Genomic DNA, 16,746 nt, shown 5'->3' with positions numbered 1-16,746 from the left:
CTCCGTACTCAGAGTCATCTCGGGAACTGATTGCAGCCATGACATGGCAAATCTCTGTATAGTTTTAACCTGTAAATTGTGTTTCCCCTAAACTGGTGAATGAACATCTTTACAAACTCCTACATAAAGTTTAACAATAACTGTCTGTAGCAGCGTAACCAAATGCACCCATGATGTGGAGTACCCATTTGGACTCCAGAAATTTAAGATGTGCGCCCATTACGCAAATGGGTATAGATTTTGACCTTTGGGCGGGGTATCAGTGAGGGGCACGGGCACGCTCCCATCCAATGGCCCAACAGAAACACTTCAGCCATTTTTAGACTCAAGCCTCATTCAGTTGATGTCACTGAGCTGCATCTTGCTGTTTGGCTAGCGGGGGGGATTCTGCTCATCCTGGAGCCCAAACCGGCTGATAGGAAGGTAGGGTCATGGAGGGAGTGAGCTTAACAAGGAGAGGGACAAGCTATGAGTGCCAGAAATTCGGTTTTCTTGGTGACCCTGAAGGAGCACTCCTTCTCTTCAGAGCCCCCGTAAAAGTATGGTGGTTTCTGGAAAAATGAGGAGGGGAGCTGCTTCCAAATAATTGCGGATACATCAAGCAGGGTTCATAAGATATGGAAGCAGAATTAGGCCATTCGATCCATCGTGTCCATTCTGCCATTCGATCGTGGCTGATATGCTCTTCATCCCCATTTTCCTGCCTTTATACGTTTATTTAAATCAGTAATGGTGCCTGTCCTGTTAAAAAACAATTGTTCAGAGGGGGACACAGTGGGAACATCACGCCTTTGGAATTTTCTATCAGTGGCCGGTGACTCAGTTGCTGTCTTTGTTGAAGTCTGACAGAATGTTTACAAAATGGAGAGCGTTGATGAACAAGTGTTGTAAGCAATCATTTAGAATTCTAAAGCAACAATTCATATGCTTAAACATATGAAGTGAAGAATTGCAATACATGCCAAAGAGGCTTTTGACAAAACTATGGTACACCACCTGCTCCATAACAACACAATAGAAAGATGCTGGGAAGCTGCTTCAAGCTTTAGCAGAGGTGAGAATCAAACTTCTCTGAAGTTTTAATTGGCAACAACTTCCTGAATAGCATATATGTGCGCTTATATTGTTAGTAGTCCAAATTCACTGTTCAGGGACATTGATTTGCTGTCACATACATCATGTAACATGTATCAACACTTTGCATTTATCTGTCGTACATAATATCCTAAGCTACTTCATACAGCAGGAATTTTAGAAACGGAACATCAGGTAAAAAGAATTCCAGATTTGAAAAAAGATACAAAAGGTTATTTAAAGTCAAGAAGTAAAAAGGTGGAAGGATTAAGGAGGCAGTTGAATAGTCCTGCACCAGCTGGGCAGGAATGGAGATGGATGGGATGGGCAGGAAGCCAGAGTCAGAAGATGGTAAAATATGAAGATAAAGTAAGGCATAAACATATGGGTGGGGTTTTACGGCCCTCCAGAGTTCAATTTCAATTGGCAAATAGAAATAAAAGCATGCGGCCTTGTTACAATACTTAAAAGTCCAAAGATGTGCAGGTTAGGTCGATTGGCTATGCTAAAAATTGCCCCTTAGTGTACTAGGATGCTTAGGTTAGAGGGATTAGTGGGTAAAATATGTAGGGATATGAGGGTAGGGCCTGGGTGGGATTGTGGTCAGTGCAGACTCGATGGGCCGAAGGGCCTCTTTCTGTACTGTAGTGTTCTATGATTCTAAAGTGCCAACCTGCCTCCTGTGAGTAGATTGGTGCCCTGCCCCATCATCCCATGTCTAATAAAAGTAAAAGTGATGAACTGGAGGTGGGTGGTGGATAGGATTCAGAATCTGAATATGTTAAACACTCCTCACCACGGCCTTCCCAAACCCCCAACCTGAACTGCCTATTGAGTCCCCCCGCTTTGTTCCAAGAGCAAGGGGCTTTTGGTGCAGCCACACATTAAGGGGTTAGTTTGCTTTACAGCTTCCGGGGGGCTTTGGGTGCCCTGTTATAAAATCGTACCTTCCTCATTCCAATCTTTACGCTTGGAGCATAACAATTCTCACAGATGAATAGGATTAAATGCCTTTCGCGGTTTAAAACCAGAATGTGACTAGCTTATTGATCAATCAGTCACTGTTGCTTAGCAATGTCTAACGATGATCTAAACGGCTGTTTGACTGTGTTATCCCTAACTTTAAATTCGTTCTGCAAGGAATTGAAATTAAGCAAAATCACATACGTTTTAGCTCAGTTACTACAACACTGTTAAATTATATTAACTACACCCTAGGGCAGTGGTTCCCAACCTTTTATATGTCATGGCACAAGTAAAAGAAGTAAAATACTTTTGGGGGACAATTTTCAGTCTGTGTTCACCATCAGAGAGATCAGCGACACAGGCAGAAAAATTGGAGAGCATCGGGAACTGTTTCCATATTTTACTGTGGATGCCAAAAATCTGATTCCCAACATAATGATGCTGAGCGCTGATAGTTCCAGTTCCAGCTATCGCAAAACATGGACCATTGACTTGGAAAAATGTAAGCAATGTTATATAAATCTAAACTATATAAAGCGAACCCTGAATTCCTTAAAAGCAAAGTTCACAAATAATTTATCCAGTTTGTACAAAATGTAATATTTTGAAATGGTCATCAACATGAATGTTGACTGTTTCTCTCCACAAATACTGCCTGATTAACTGAATTTTTCCAGCATTTTTTTTTCTTCATGTGTCAGGTTTCCAGCATCTGCAGTGTTTTGCTTTTTTTATTAATGTTTTGAATACTATTATCTCAGGTAGAGAAATGAAGTATGAGAAAAAAGCGGTAACTTAATTACAAAAGAGGAGAAAATTGAAGTGCAGGACCGTAGTCTCAGCATAATGCTAACCTTATATCTAGGTGTTAACTAAATGTAACCGTAGATACAAGTTGTTGGCCTGATTTCAATATTGGGATTTTCAGAACAGCATATGCCATTTTTTACCCCTGTTTCTCTCACAACTCCCAGGGTTTTTACACCCTTTGTAAGTTTTTTTTTTGTGCGGTTTCATGGGGCCTTTGTCTTCAGCACCAAGTCCTAGTGGCCCTGAGCCTGAACAATGTAAAAAAATTTAAACTGCGCATTATGACTCGTTCCTGACCAGCGCACGTGTGGGAGGCCTGAGGTTCATTGGGTCTTAGAAATGGCAACAAAAACTGAAGACGAAGGTTAGTTTTAGTCATTTTACTGGCACACTTGAAGGTCTTCATGGCACTCCAGTGTCCCATCGGAAACCTCTGCACCCGGGAGCAATATCACATCGACTGAACAATCCGCTGCTGAGGGAGTGCTGCACTGTCTGAAGCGTCATTCTTCAGATTAACGCAAGCACTCTTGACTGCCTGTAACACTGCAGGATAGGAGCAGAAAGTTCTCCAAAGTGTTTTGGCCAATATTTCCCTTAAACAAATGACCAGAATCATATAAATTGAACAAGCATTCCTACTTGTGAGATCATGCTGCACAAAGCTGTGCTTTTCATACAACAAACACAAATGCAAACAAATTTATTTTTTCCCTTCTTTGTGGGAGGATAAGTTGGTCTAATGTATAACATATGCTTCAGAGATTGCTGATTTAATTATGTTTCTGCAGATCCACCATGATTTTAGTTTTAATTTTTATAAAGCCTGTAAAAAAAAGTTCAGAAGTTTTGAACATAAGAGTTTTGATAGAGTCAACAATCCAAAAGTCTCAACAAGGGCGCCTCAGTGGCACAGTGAGGGCCGTACGGTGGCACAGTGGTTTGCACTGCTGCCTCACAGCTCCAGGGACCGGGTTCAATTCTGGCCTTGGATGACTGTGTGGAGTTTGCACGGCCTTCCCCCTGTCTGTGTGGGTTTCCTCTGGGTGCTCCAGTTTCCTCCCACAGTCCAAAGATGTGCACGTTAGGTTGATTGGACGTGCTAAATTGATCGTTAGTGCCTGGGGGAACTAGCAGAGTAGATACGTGCATTCATGGGGATAGTACCTGGATGGGATTGTTGATGGCCTGAATGGCCTCCTTCTGCACTGTAGGGATCCTATGATCATTCCCAAAACGTTACTATGGCGGCAATTTTACCATTTGTTTTCTAAGTGCTGGTCAGACTTGATACTGGGAGAGTTTCAGATCCGTCTTTTGAGCATATTTTCAGGCCCTCACCCACACTCACTCTGCCTGCAAAATTTTGAACAAGCCCGTTGCTCATTGTAGAAGCCTGTTGGTGGGGTTTAGCACACCCAGAAACCTGCAGAGGGAGGTAGTGGGCCTGGGCAGGCCTGAGTGGCAGGGGTCTGACAGAAGGGAAAGGGCTGCAAGCTCCTGCCAGTGCAGCTCCCCTCCATCCTTCCTTCCCCTCACAATCACGGAGGCCTGCGGCCTGAGGTCCCAGCCCCTGCCAGCCTCCCCCCCGCCCCGGAGACCGCCTCACCTACACCACTTCCCCCCCTCCTCCCCACCCCGGTTGCCCAGACCAATTGCGGATCCCCTCTTCCCAGACCAATTGCGGATCCCCTCTTCCCAGACCGATTGCGGACACACCGCCCTCCCCCCCCAGTCAATCCCTGCAGAGTGGCAGCAAGCCCCCACTCCCCTTTAGCCCCTCACCCATTCTCCCCTCCACGTTAGACCTGCCCCCTGGCATTGCCCAGTGGGCATTGCCCAGGTGCCCAATGAAGATTTTCCAGGTACCAGGCTGGCATTCCCCAGGTGCCAGGGTGGCACTGCAGGCCTGGCACTGCCCAAGGGACACCTTCCCCCCCCCCCACCCCCTTGCCATCAGTGGCGAGGTCAAGTCGACTGCTCTCTGTTCATGGGGAACATGTCTATTCCTCGCCAAGAGCCTTTCCCAACAAGGTCATAAAGGGGGGTGAGCCTGCACGATTGAGTGCTGGGCTCACTAAGCAGATGTAAAACAGTATTTAAATAAATTTCCTTACATTAACCTGCCTCTCCCCACCCCACCCCGATTTCCAGCGAGCAGCTGACCACGCGGAAATCTGGAGGTTGTAAAATGGCACTGGTCACAAACCAGTGTCAATCGCGCCAAGCACTTTACACCCCACTTTACCACCAGGTTGTGCCAAAAATGGGTGTAATGCAATGATAAAATCGCCTCCTCAGTGTTACTTAATATTTCAGAGTAAAGTTAAGATTTTCATGCATGAACCTTTGACGTTTAGTTGAACTTTAGAAACTTTGAACACTCATGTTTTGGTGCCCCCTGTGTCAGTGAAATGCTGTGGAGCTGACTCTGTATTTTCCTGTTTATTCCAGTGCCATGACTACAGGGAAGGAGTGCTAACAGGAGATTTGTGTGAGGATTTGTGTGTCACACAGACGATGGTGTATAAACGCTGCCTTTACTATGATAAAGGGAAAAGAGTCATCCAGGCTGATTGGAACGGTCGGCCAATAATTCTGAAATCCAAACTGGAAAACTTCTTGAGCTATGAGAGTCTGTACCTATTGGACGAGCGAGAAAGCAGATCCATTCCGGATGTTGATATTCTCGTCTTTACTGCACTAGAGATCAAGCACTCCTTGGGTCTGGAGGTGAAGAATGTCACAATACCGCGACTATGGACCAAGCACTTAAAAGACAGAAGAGGTTCATTCTCACAGGCGGAGCTAGCCAGTATGTGGTCCCTCTTTCAACAAGAGGAATATGTGTTTTTCCAGTTGTTACAGGATCTGAGTAAGCATGTTCTCAGAGTGCTGGGCTCGTGTGGGCATTTCTACGCTGTTGAGTACCTTACAGCTGGTCATGCTTGGCATCGCAATCTCTTCTCTCTCGAGAAGCTCACCACCTCATCCTGGCGAGGCAGTAGCAGAAAGGCATTGTGGCAGATGATGAATGGTATTGCACTGAGCTTCCTTGAGTTGACGAGGCACTTTGAAAATGACTTTTCTCACCAGCTTCACCTTTGTGACATCAAGCCAGAGAACTTTGCCATCAGGGCTGATTTAACGGTAATTTATGAATAGAGAACTGGAGACGGTATTGAAAAGACAGGTTAATCTGTTTTCCCATTCATACATAAATTGAAAAAGTTTAATAAATTGAAGAACCCAGTTGTCTATTTCATGGAATGCATGATATTCAGGATCATAATCCTTCTGTTAGACTAAATCAATGTCCACCAGATTTCAAAATCTGAAAATACTTGAAATGTATCGGAAAAGGGAAAAGAGAGACTAGTGCTTTTTGTGATTCAATTCTTTGTGGGAAGGGGACATCATATTTATTACTCATTTCTAGTTGCCCTTGAGAAGGTGATGGTGAGCTGCCTTCTTGAAACACTGCAGTCCATGCGGTATAGGTCCACCCACAGTGCTGTTAGGGTGGGAGCTCTAGGATTCCGACCCAGTGACAGTGAAGGAACAGTGATAGAGTTCCAAGTCAGGATGGTGAGTGACTTGGAGGAGGACTTGCAGGTGATGTTGCTGTCATGTCTCTGCTGCCCTTGTCCTCCACACAACAACTACATAATCTTTGAAATGTCCTTTTTCTTTGGTGGATCTGCTTGTGCTTCCAACATGTTCCTATTTCATGTGCGGTCATGAATGGGGTTAAAAGATGATAGAAATATAGTATACACCTCATTAAATCTGTGTGGAAGTAAAACTCCATGGAGCTTATTAAATCTGTTAAAGCACAATGTTTTTTTAGATAAGGTTTTCAGGGAATAAGAGACAACTGTGAGGAATTGGAGGTGAATTATATATAGATCATCCATGATCTAACAGAATGACAGAATAACTTGAGTAGTTGAAAGGCTTGTCTCTCTTATTATGCTCCTAGATTTTAAGGATATAGATTAAAATGTGCACGAGATATATTAGTCATAGAGTCATAGAGGTTTTACCACATAGAAACAGGCCCTTAGGCCCAACTTGTCCATGTCACCCTTTTTTTTAAACCCCAAAGCTAATAACAGTAGACCTAGCACCAATCAGTCACAGGTTTCCAGTTTGAAAAATCACCTTCTATAACCACCCCCTGGCTTCTGTCATCAACATCAGGTTAAAGTCCAACCAATTGATTTGACAGTAAACTCATAAGCTTTCAGAGTTTGCCTCTTCACCAGGTGAATGGAGAGTTCTGGCCTCAGACAGAGCATATAACAGCACACACAGTTTACAGATTACTGTAACTCTGTGAGTAGCAATACTAATTTAATGCAAAACGCGAGCAGTTCCTGGATGGTTTGATGCTATGGTCCTGTTCTCACCATGAACTTGATTGGAGATTGCATATTCATCTCGGATCTTTTATGCATCAGAAAGATCAGCGTTAAAAGCCTGAGCTGAATTTGAACTCTAATACTATCATCTACTCACATAGAAAAAAACAAGAATGAATAGCTTAATATTAACCATCAAATAGAAGGTGCTTATTTAATACATTTGTGCCTATAGTGACTCCTGGTTTTAATTTTTATATTTTCAATCTTTAATATTGAGAATATATAAAAATATTTGTAATGCAGTCACATATGTGCAAGTTAGGAAAATTAATACTCTGAAGCATGGTACATAAAAATATTATGTTTTAGTTCATTTTTTTTAATGCAAGCTTCTCATGTGCCTATGTCAAATATCACATGACTGAATAGCTAAAGGACGGCCAACTCTTCGATATGAGTAGTTAAAATTCTTTAAAATTTCATTGAATTACCACAGCCTTAACTTGATTACTTTGAGTTACTTCCGAGTCCAATTTCTGCCTTTAGCTTCTATTACATGTGTTAACATTTCAATTAAAAGAACAAACAGGAATATTACTGAACACTTTTAGATTTTTCTGTTAATGTTGTTTGTGGTATTTTCCATCCTTATACATGGAAATTAATTTTATAGTTGAGCATGCATAATTAAATGCTGTTGAAATTATTTTGTAAATATAAGCTGTATTTCCATTTTACTGTTACAGGTTGTTGCAATTGATGTAGATATGGCCTTTTTTGAACCCAAAATGCGTGACATCCTTGAACAAAATTGTACAGGTGATGAAGACTGCAACTTTTTTGACTGTTTCTCTAGGTGTAATATAAAGACTAAAAAATGCAAAGCCGAGCGCACAAATAATAACCTGCAGGTCAGTTGTAATTTTTTTACTTTGAATTTCATCAATATTGTCTATAATGCCCACACATCCCCAGTTATTTGATGTAATATTGAATTTGTCTTATGACCAGTGGCCACCATTAGCATAGCAATTCATAAATCTTAATTCCATCTTTCTCTACGACCCAATACTCATTGTCTTCGAAACACTTATCAGTTTTTCCCCAAGTTTATTTCTCTCTTTCTTACATTTAAAATTGTCATTCTCACTTCTCCTGTTTGTTGTCTGTTGTTCTTCCCTTCTTTCTCTTTCCTTCACTGCTTGCTATCATTCCATAGTTAATTTTCTATAAACTCACTGTTTCCTGTTCCATCTGCTTTCTATTTCATACTGCTTGTGGCTACTGTGGGTGTACTTCCACCGCAGTCGCTCAAGAAGGCAGCTTCCCACATCTTTTCAACAACAATTTAAGAATGGGCATGGTCTGTGACACCCACATCCCATGAAAGAATTAAACCAAAAGCGAACTTGGAGAATGCAACCGCAATACACCCTAAACTGAGATACTTCTCATTCAGTGAAGGTTTGGTGCAGGAATTTGGTTTGGCTGACACTCAGTGGAACCAGTGACCAATGTCAAATTTGAATTCCTTAGTTTTAATACATATATGGACTAAAACCACAATGACTATGATTTAGCCATCTGCAAAAAATAAATCTGATGTACATACATATTGTTCATGCAGGTCTCAATCTTAACCCACAAAGTTTTGTAAATGCCTAAGGTCATATTGAATTTCAGTAAAGTGGAGCAGAAGTAAATCCACCTCTCTTCCAAACTTATCATTAAAATATTTTCTATAAGCCATAACATTTTTAATTTGAAAGAAAGCAATTCTACTCTAAAAGGAAATCAGCTTTACAGATGACCTAAATTGATATGTTTAAGTGGTGGAGATCATGAAGTTCACAAATCTTAATTCCATCTTTTGCTGTGACTCACTACTCATTGCATTTGAAATACTTATCAGTGCTTTCCCAGGTTTGTTTCTCCCTTTCTTGCCTTTACAATTGGCATACTCCTCCCCTTTGTTGTCTGTTCTTTTCCATCATTTCTCTTCCTTTCACTACTTGCTATCATTCCATATTTATTTTCTATAAACTCACTGTTTCCTGTTCCATCTGCTTGAAGCTTGCAAATTATTCCAAATATGTAATGATTGTGGGTGGGATTTTTCTCCCTCACCACCGCATATTTAGTGGCAGTGGGAGGTGGCACACGCTCGCTGGTGGTGAGATCAGGGGCAGCACAGTGGCACAGTTGTTAGTACTGCTGCATCATAGTGCCAGGGACCTGGGTTTGATTCCCGGCATGGGTCACTGTATGTGCAGAGTTTGCAAGTTCTCCACGTGTCTATGTGTCCTCTGAGTGCTCCAGTTTCTTCCCACAGTCGGAAAGGTGTGCTGGTTGGGTGTATTGACCATGCTAGCTTCTCCCTCAGTGTACCTGAACAAGTGCCGGAGTGTGGCAATGAGGGGATTTTCACAGTAATTCCATTGCAGCATTAATGTAAGCCTACTTGTACAATAGTAAATAAATAAACTTATGGTCCCATTATTGTCAACAGGGTTTCCCAGTGAATGAAGCCAGGGAAACCCAGGGTGCATTGTCGACGGGACCATAAGACCCCATTCAGAGCCAAGAATTCAGTCCTGGTTCAGTTCTGGGTCCTGACTATACATGGCATGTTCCAGACAGATCCACCATAATGTTTAAAGGTCTAGGACAGTTAATGGTAACATGAACATGCCCTCTGAAAAACAAGTCAATTAGCCCAGCAGCCTTTATGGGTGAAGGAGTGTCCCCCACACAATCCATTGGCCCCACCATCCTTGCTAGAGTTCCCATCCTGAGTCCATCACATCAGTCTAGGTCATTGCCAGCATTGCCAACTGAAAATCTAAGTTACCATGGGAATGGGGCATTTATTGGACCCATAACTAAAATCAATTGTCCAGAATTAGCTGCTCACTAGGCAGTTGCACAGAGCTGGGGTTAGAGTTGAAATACATTCAAAGAACAAAGAAGAATACAGCACACGAAACAGGCCCTTCGGCCCTCCAAGCCTGCGCCACTCATTGGTCCAACTAGACCATTCGTTTGTATCCCTCCATTCCCAGTCTGCTCATGTGACTATCCAGATAAGCCTTAAACGATCCCAGCGTGTCCGCCTCCACCGCCCTACTTGGCAGCACATTCCAGGCCCCCACCACCCTCTGTGTAAAATACGTCCCTCTGATATCTGAGTTAAACCTCGCCCCCTCACCTTGAACCTGTGACCCCTCTGTTCTGGGAACCGCACCTTATGAAAGATATAGATTGGTATTCTCCAGCCGTTCACACTGGTGGGATTCTCTGGTCCTGCCAGGAGTACAACCACCCCTCCCCCCACCATGGATTTCCTGCCAGCGTGGGTTAACATCAGTGGGGAGTCCCATTGACAGCAGCGGGACCAGAGAATCCCACAGCTAGCAAACAACATGCCACCTCCTGCCAGCAGGAAGCACACAGCTGGAAGGCCGGAAAATCTCATCCATATTGTCCTTGCAGGGAAAGATTCATAAAAATAAAACCAGTACTAAAAGGGTTAAATTATAAGGACAGGTTTCACAAACTAAGCTTGTATCCTATTGAGTAAAGAAGATTAAGTGGTGATCTAACGGAGCTTTTTCGGATGATCAGAAGAATTGATAGAGTGGATAGAGAAAAACTATTACCTGTAGTGGGAGAACCCAGAATTAGAGGGATGTATCTTACCTCTGGAGCTAGGCTGTTCAGAGGTGATGGCAGGAAAGACTTCTTCACACAATGGGTAGCAGTAACTTGGAACTCTCTACCCCAAAAAGCTGTTGAGTATAAGTCAATTGAAAATTTCAAAACAGAAATGGAGAGATTTTTGTTGGGTAAGAGGAGGTTTCTTAAGGTTAAGATTTCTCAAATCAAGTGGGATAGTAGAAACATTACTTCTACCTCAAGATCTTTAGAGATCCAAGACTGAATCATACATAACTTTTATATGTCTTCCAACTGTTAAAAATTACAGTCAAACATTACAACATAACCAAACAATTCTGGGTATTTTGAACCAGAAAGAAATCCCACAACACCAGTTTAAAATCCAAACAGGTTTATTTGTAGCAAAAGTGGCTTTTGCTACAAATAAACCTGTTTGGTCTTTAAACTGGTGTTGTGGGATTTCTTTCTGTTTTACCCCAGTCCAACGCCGGCATCTCCACATCATATTTTGAACTATACATTGTGATATATGTTTACCTGATCCTGCTGTGTATTTGTTATTGGGAGAAGTTAGTTATAATTGCTTAAAATCTACAGTGCAGAAACATGCCATTCACACCACATGGTTTATGTTGTTGCTTATACTTCACATAAGCTCTTCCTACTTTCGCCCCACATTCCATTTTCACTTCTCCTTTGTGTTGGCCTCAAACAATCTAATTCTAACACTCAAGCAGGAAAACTATATGGATCCTTTCACGATTTAGTGATTTTAAACGTCCAACAGATCTCCCATTTGTCTTCATTCCAAAGAAAATACTGGGTTAACTCTTCTTCTTGATTGTCACATCCTTTCCAGCCTGAGAAGATACTTTTAGTGTACTTTCTCCTGAATTTGCCACAGATATACCTGATATTGTGAGTTACATGGGGAGATATGCTCTTGTGGTGTAACACAGTAATGGTAGGATGCAGCTGAATACAATTTAGCAAGAAATCTTGATCTCAGGATTGAGTTTTCTTGAAGATGCCAAGAAGAGGGGATGCACTTTTTCCAGAAAGAGGCAATGTACCAAACTGGAGTCACAGATCAGAACTTGGCACTTGCTGAGTTGAAATGTGACTATGGTGGTCATCAGACAAATGAGGCTCAGCTACAGTATCTTTCACCAGATCAAATAGCTGATCAACTCTTCATGTTGAGAATCATGCATGAAAGACAATGTTGACATGAGGTATCTGATAGCTGCTGGTATGTGGAATTATGCCTCTAAGGAAAAGGTTAGAAAAATAATTATTTGGGTCCTGTTTGGCATCATCAGCCTTTTCCTCTTTCAATATTATGATGTAACTAATTCTGTGGATGCATGGTAGAGTGATTTAGGTTAATATTCAGGTCTTATTTTTCTCAATCTTAAGGGAAAATGGCTTATCTCCAATTACACAGTCTTTCCAATAGCTGGTGAGCATCAGGATTATGATCCTCACCCAGCCTTACTGTTTTGGTTACTGGGTCACCTTTTCTTTGTCTAATTCTTTGATATGTTCCAGCAATGGGTATTTCACAGTAAAACCACAATCAGATGGAATGACTGATTTGCTTATCTGTCTCTCACAGGTTATTTGTGATAAAATTTTCCGTCCCTTGTTTGCGCCACGGCTAAGTGAACTTAGGGTGTACCATCCGTTACAATCCCAGCTGTATGAAGCCGTCCAGAGGTGTGCTGAGCTGTCCAACCAGGGCAGCGTGGACAAGAAGACAATGGAGGTTACATTCTCTGAACTGCACAATTTGTTCAAGGCCTGTCAAAGAGATCTATAAAATTAATATAACAAATTGACTATCCGAGATGTTACTATTTTCATGCAATAGCTCAGTTATACTTCAGGGAAAATGATATGTTCTGTTTAAGGATGGGCGACAGACTCAACTGAGAATCAAAAATGAACTATTTTAAATTATTTCTGGCTCAATTTGAATGCAGCTAAAGAAATGCTGCCCCCACTGCCTGCTCCTGCTCAATAGCACTGTGCATTTCAGTGTGGGCAAGCCCCTGTATTACCCACCCACAGTGCTAATTCTGCACTGCTGTTTGAGAGGCATTGGGCATCTGATAGTATTTCCTCAAAAGGGATGTGCACTTCAAAAGCATCGGGAAGAGGTTCTTGTTGCTGGGGAAGACCTAAAAGAAAGAGGAAAGGCACAAGTGTTAGGATGGCAATGCCAGGCTGAATAGTAACACTTGAATGGGATTGACCATACTGCTTGAGGTTTTAAGCTTGGCTGAAGTGCAATTGTTTGTGGTACACAGTGGGGTCCAAATGATAAGCAGTCACACAGTTACTGGCTTCGCCATTTCCAATAGTATTAGCTCTTGTAGCCTACTGTGTCTCATGTTCACCTGGTAAAGACCACAAAGTTGAGTACTCCGTCTCAGGATGAAAGCATGTTGAACAGCAAATAAGGGCGTAAGTTAGGGAAGATCTCAAGTAGAAGCCACGAGTTTTGCAATTGCTATCAGGCCGGAAGAGCAGGCCATTAATAAAAACGTTGGAGAGAGCAAAAGCAGGTGCATAAGGAGTGAGAATAAGCAACAGTACAGTGCAAACTCTGCCAACATCACCTCCAAGGAGATGTCTGAGATGCTGTGGTCAACCTTTTCCTTCTACCGAATTATCCAACAGAATCAAACTGTGAACACAAGACAGTGTTTACATTCGATGAACCTTCCTTTAAGAGGTGTATTCATCCTTGAAATATACCACCTTGGGAGCTCAGCAAAGGGTTTGCAAAAAAGGCTGAAGGGTGTCCTGCTGCCTATGAGATTCACCGACCAGAGCAGTCATATGGGAACAAGGCCTGGCAGGTATAATTAATTGGGCCTTGAGGAGTAGTACCTCCCATCTCAGCATACACCGATTCAATACTTGGTTTCACGTCAGACTGTATGTTTGTGAGCTTTGCAGCATCATGTGTTAATTTCTCTGATCACTGGAGAAAGCACAGCGGGGGTCATTTTGAGTTTGGGAAAAAGTCTTAAAAACAGTCAACATCCAATCAGCCACTCGTTATACATCTCACTTTTCATTTTCATTGACGTCAAAGTTAAAATTGTCCCCATTGTGTTTTATCTGCAGCCCTAATGGATTATCCGAATTGCCTGAAGGAACTTGGAGCCCAGCCACTTGCTGAAAAAAGTTCATGTCTCGCTCGTTAGAGTCTTGTGCCAATTTTTCATTTGAATGCATTTTCAGCCGGGCTAAAAACCACAGTTGTTATGCAATACTGTTCAACTTAAATGTACATTGAACTTCTTTTTGGAATGGAGTTCCTGCATGCAAGGTGATTGTCACATATAGGCAGCTAGGATATTTATAAAATACAAGCCTCTGTTTTTGATGGAAGTATTTTGCGTACAGCTTACAAATAAAGAACTTATGCAGAAATTGAAAAAATATTGGGTGCTGTTAAAATGATCCATTTTATAGTAACTGTATTTCCTGGAGCCAGTTTGGCATCAAAGTTATCTGTAGTTTTACAGTGAATACTGCACTCTAAGGCACAATAGTTGAATGAAAATTATTATTTTTCTCTTGCTAAAATTGAAGGTTTAGAGTTCGGAGTTTCCTTTCTGAATATTCAGATTGACTCTGGATGGTACAACTCAGAATGACAAGTCACAGCTTTATGCCACTGATTTGTTAGAATATAATAATCATCTGGCTGTTGTTGATCCCCCTGCATAAACCTGACTTGTCACGAATTCTCTATAAGCAACGATCTATAATGTAGAACCAACTATGCCTGTGTAATGAGGCACACTATGCATCATTAACATACAATTGCATTAATACAGCCACATAATGTTCCTTTTCCAGTTATTTTGATAGTGGTCTTGACCTCTTTAGTTTATTTTTTCTCTTACACTGGCTAATGCCTCATTAAATGACAACAATTGTGTTCTATATAAATGTATATTTGTGTGCTAATATTGTTTGCCAGTGCGAATTCAGATAATTCTGGAAAATGCAAAAGCAGATTGTTGTTATGTTGCTACTTTATGTCACCACACTAAAACAACCCTTTTTGCTTTCTTATTGGCCTGACTTACCCTGAAGATCCAGTTTGTTCTTGCGTAAGTTTCTGTGGTGATCATTGGTGGCCAACTTTCAGGATAGCAAACAATGCAAACTGAGTATGGGAACTTTTCAACTGTTTCCATTGTTCAAAACATTTATTGTTATTATCGATTTCATAACAGTTACATGCTCAGAAATGTGCATTCAAAGAGTGTGCCAAACCAGCTGGCGGAATACACAGTAGTTCTCGCTAATCGAAGGACAGAAGGCACTTTTATACATAGATTTTTTTTTGTGTTTGCAGTTTGGAGATAGCAACCACTGTGCGCTGGCCTCCGCTGTTTAGAATTGTCATTATGTGCCAGTCACTGCAGACCAGCTGGGCTTGACTCTGTGCTATGTAAATACCCATTGCTGAGGACTAAAAGCCTGTTTATGTACACTTAGCACATGCAACAGTAAGTGTTTAATTTGACATTGGATTTTTAGACTTACTCGCCTCTGAAGTGTTAATGGAGTTTAGCTTCTCTCTGGCCCATGACGACTCCTATGACTCCAGTTTCAATAAAAGAGTTTGCTGAGTACAAGGCATTCAAAGAATTGGCATCCATGTTTCAAGAAAATGAAGACCTCCATTCCAATGTTGTTGATGTCCAGTAAAAGGCAGATTCTATCTTGTTCCTATTATTTTTCTCATTAGTAACTGTTTTTTTGGAATCTGATTGAAATAAATGGTCTTCTGTGGAGTCAGAAGTATTCTCCCCTGAAAATGAAATCATGTTCAGTGATTACAAAATAGGCATCCAATATTGCATGGCTTTGAATCAAAATCAAAGGAATCCTCAGACTGAATTAAAATGTGAGGCTCATTTCTGAAAGATTTTACATGTAAGTTCAATATACGATTTCAACAAAAATAATATGTTACTGAATATCTTAGTAAATTAAGGCAAGTAGATATTGAGCAAAGCATTCCTAACTGTGTGAAAAACACTGTTACTTTATAGTCTGCTATGAACCATTAAATGATTAGAGCACAGCGGGAAGCCATTTGGCCCATTTTATCTGTGCTGGCACTCTGCAAGAACATCTCAACTCGTCCCAGTACCCAATGCCCTTCCCCCAATTTCCCCTTTGACATTTTGCCCTTCAGATAATTATTGCATTGCCTTTTGAAACCACAATTAATGTGGTTACTCTCAGGCAATACTTTCTAGATCCTAACAACTCGCTGCATGAAAAAGATTTTCTTCATTTTGCTTTTGATTCTTTTGCCTAAATTGGTATCATCAGATTCTTGATCCTTCCGCCAACGACAACACTCTGTCCAGACCCTTCATGATTTTGAACTTGTCTATAAAACCTCCTCTTCACTTTCTCTTCACAAAGGAGAACAGCACATCTTCTCTAGCAGAGGTGCAGAAGAGGGTTCTGGGAGAAGTCAAGTCAGTCACCTCGACTGTTCTGTGGGCAGCCGAAGAACTGGTGTCATGGAGCAGTTAAGCCCGAGGCACTACAATGGGTGCTTCCCTCTGTCCCTCCTCTTCTAACCAAAACAAAAGGAGGACAAGTAAAGTAAAAGCAAGGAGGCCTAGCTGAGAGAAGCAGCCCGCGAGACCCAAATCGGCACCCATGAGGCAGAGACTGAGGGAGGTAAGTGTATAAAAAGAGCCCAAGGTGGACTTTGTAGCCTAGTCTTTTCCAGAAGGCCTAACTGGAAGAAATTGCCCATGAGACCCAAATCAGCACTCCATTTTCAGCAGCAGCGGGA

The 16,746-nt window shown here is 41.7% G+C and overlaps 1 protein-coding gene across 4 annotated transcripts in view; it reads left to right on the top strand.

Moving 5' to 3' along the window:
* dipk1c (divergent protein kinase domain 1C) overlaps positions 1 to 15,826 on the top strand; it is a 44,821-nt gene extending 28,995 nt beyond the window's left edge. The window contains exons 2-5 of one of the 4 annotated variants that reach the window (XM_080193767.1): positions 5,305 to 6,000; positions 7,964 to 8,128; positions 12,514 to 12,663; positions 14,034 to 14,120. In XM_080193767.1, the coding sequence (XP_080049893.1) occupies positions 5,305 to 6,000; positions 7,964 to 8,128; positions 12,514 to 12,663; positions 14,034 to 14,039 (1,017 nt within the window). In that variant the 3' untranslated portion in view covers positions 14,040 to 14,120. Of the gene's footprint in view, positions 1 to 5,304; positions 6,001 to 7,963; positions 8,129 to 12,513 lie in introns of all 4 variants that reach the window. The other 3 variants (XM_080193769.1, XM_080193766.1, XM_080193768.1) reach the window with 3 other exon arrangements.
* The last annotated feature ends 920 nt before the right edge of the window (positions 15,827 to 16,746 follow it).

This window comes from Carcharhinus amblyrhynchos, chromosome 8 (genome assembly GCF_965287045.1).
Source record: "Carcharhinus amblyrhynchos chromosome 8, sCarAmb.v2.hapA, whole genome shotgun sequence".
NCBI classification, from domain to species: Eukaryota; Metazoa; Chordata; class Chondrichthyes; order Carcharhiniformes; family Carcharhinidae; genus Carcharhinus; species Carcharhinus amblyrhynchos.
This window is presented reverse-complemented; position numbering and strand designations above follow the sequence as displayed.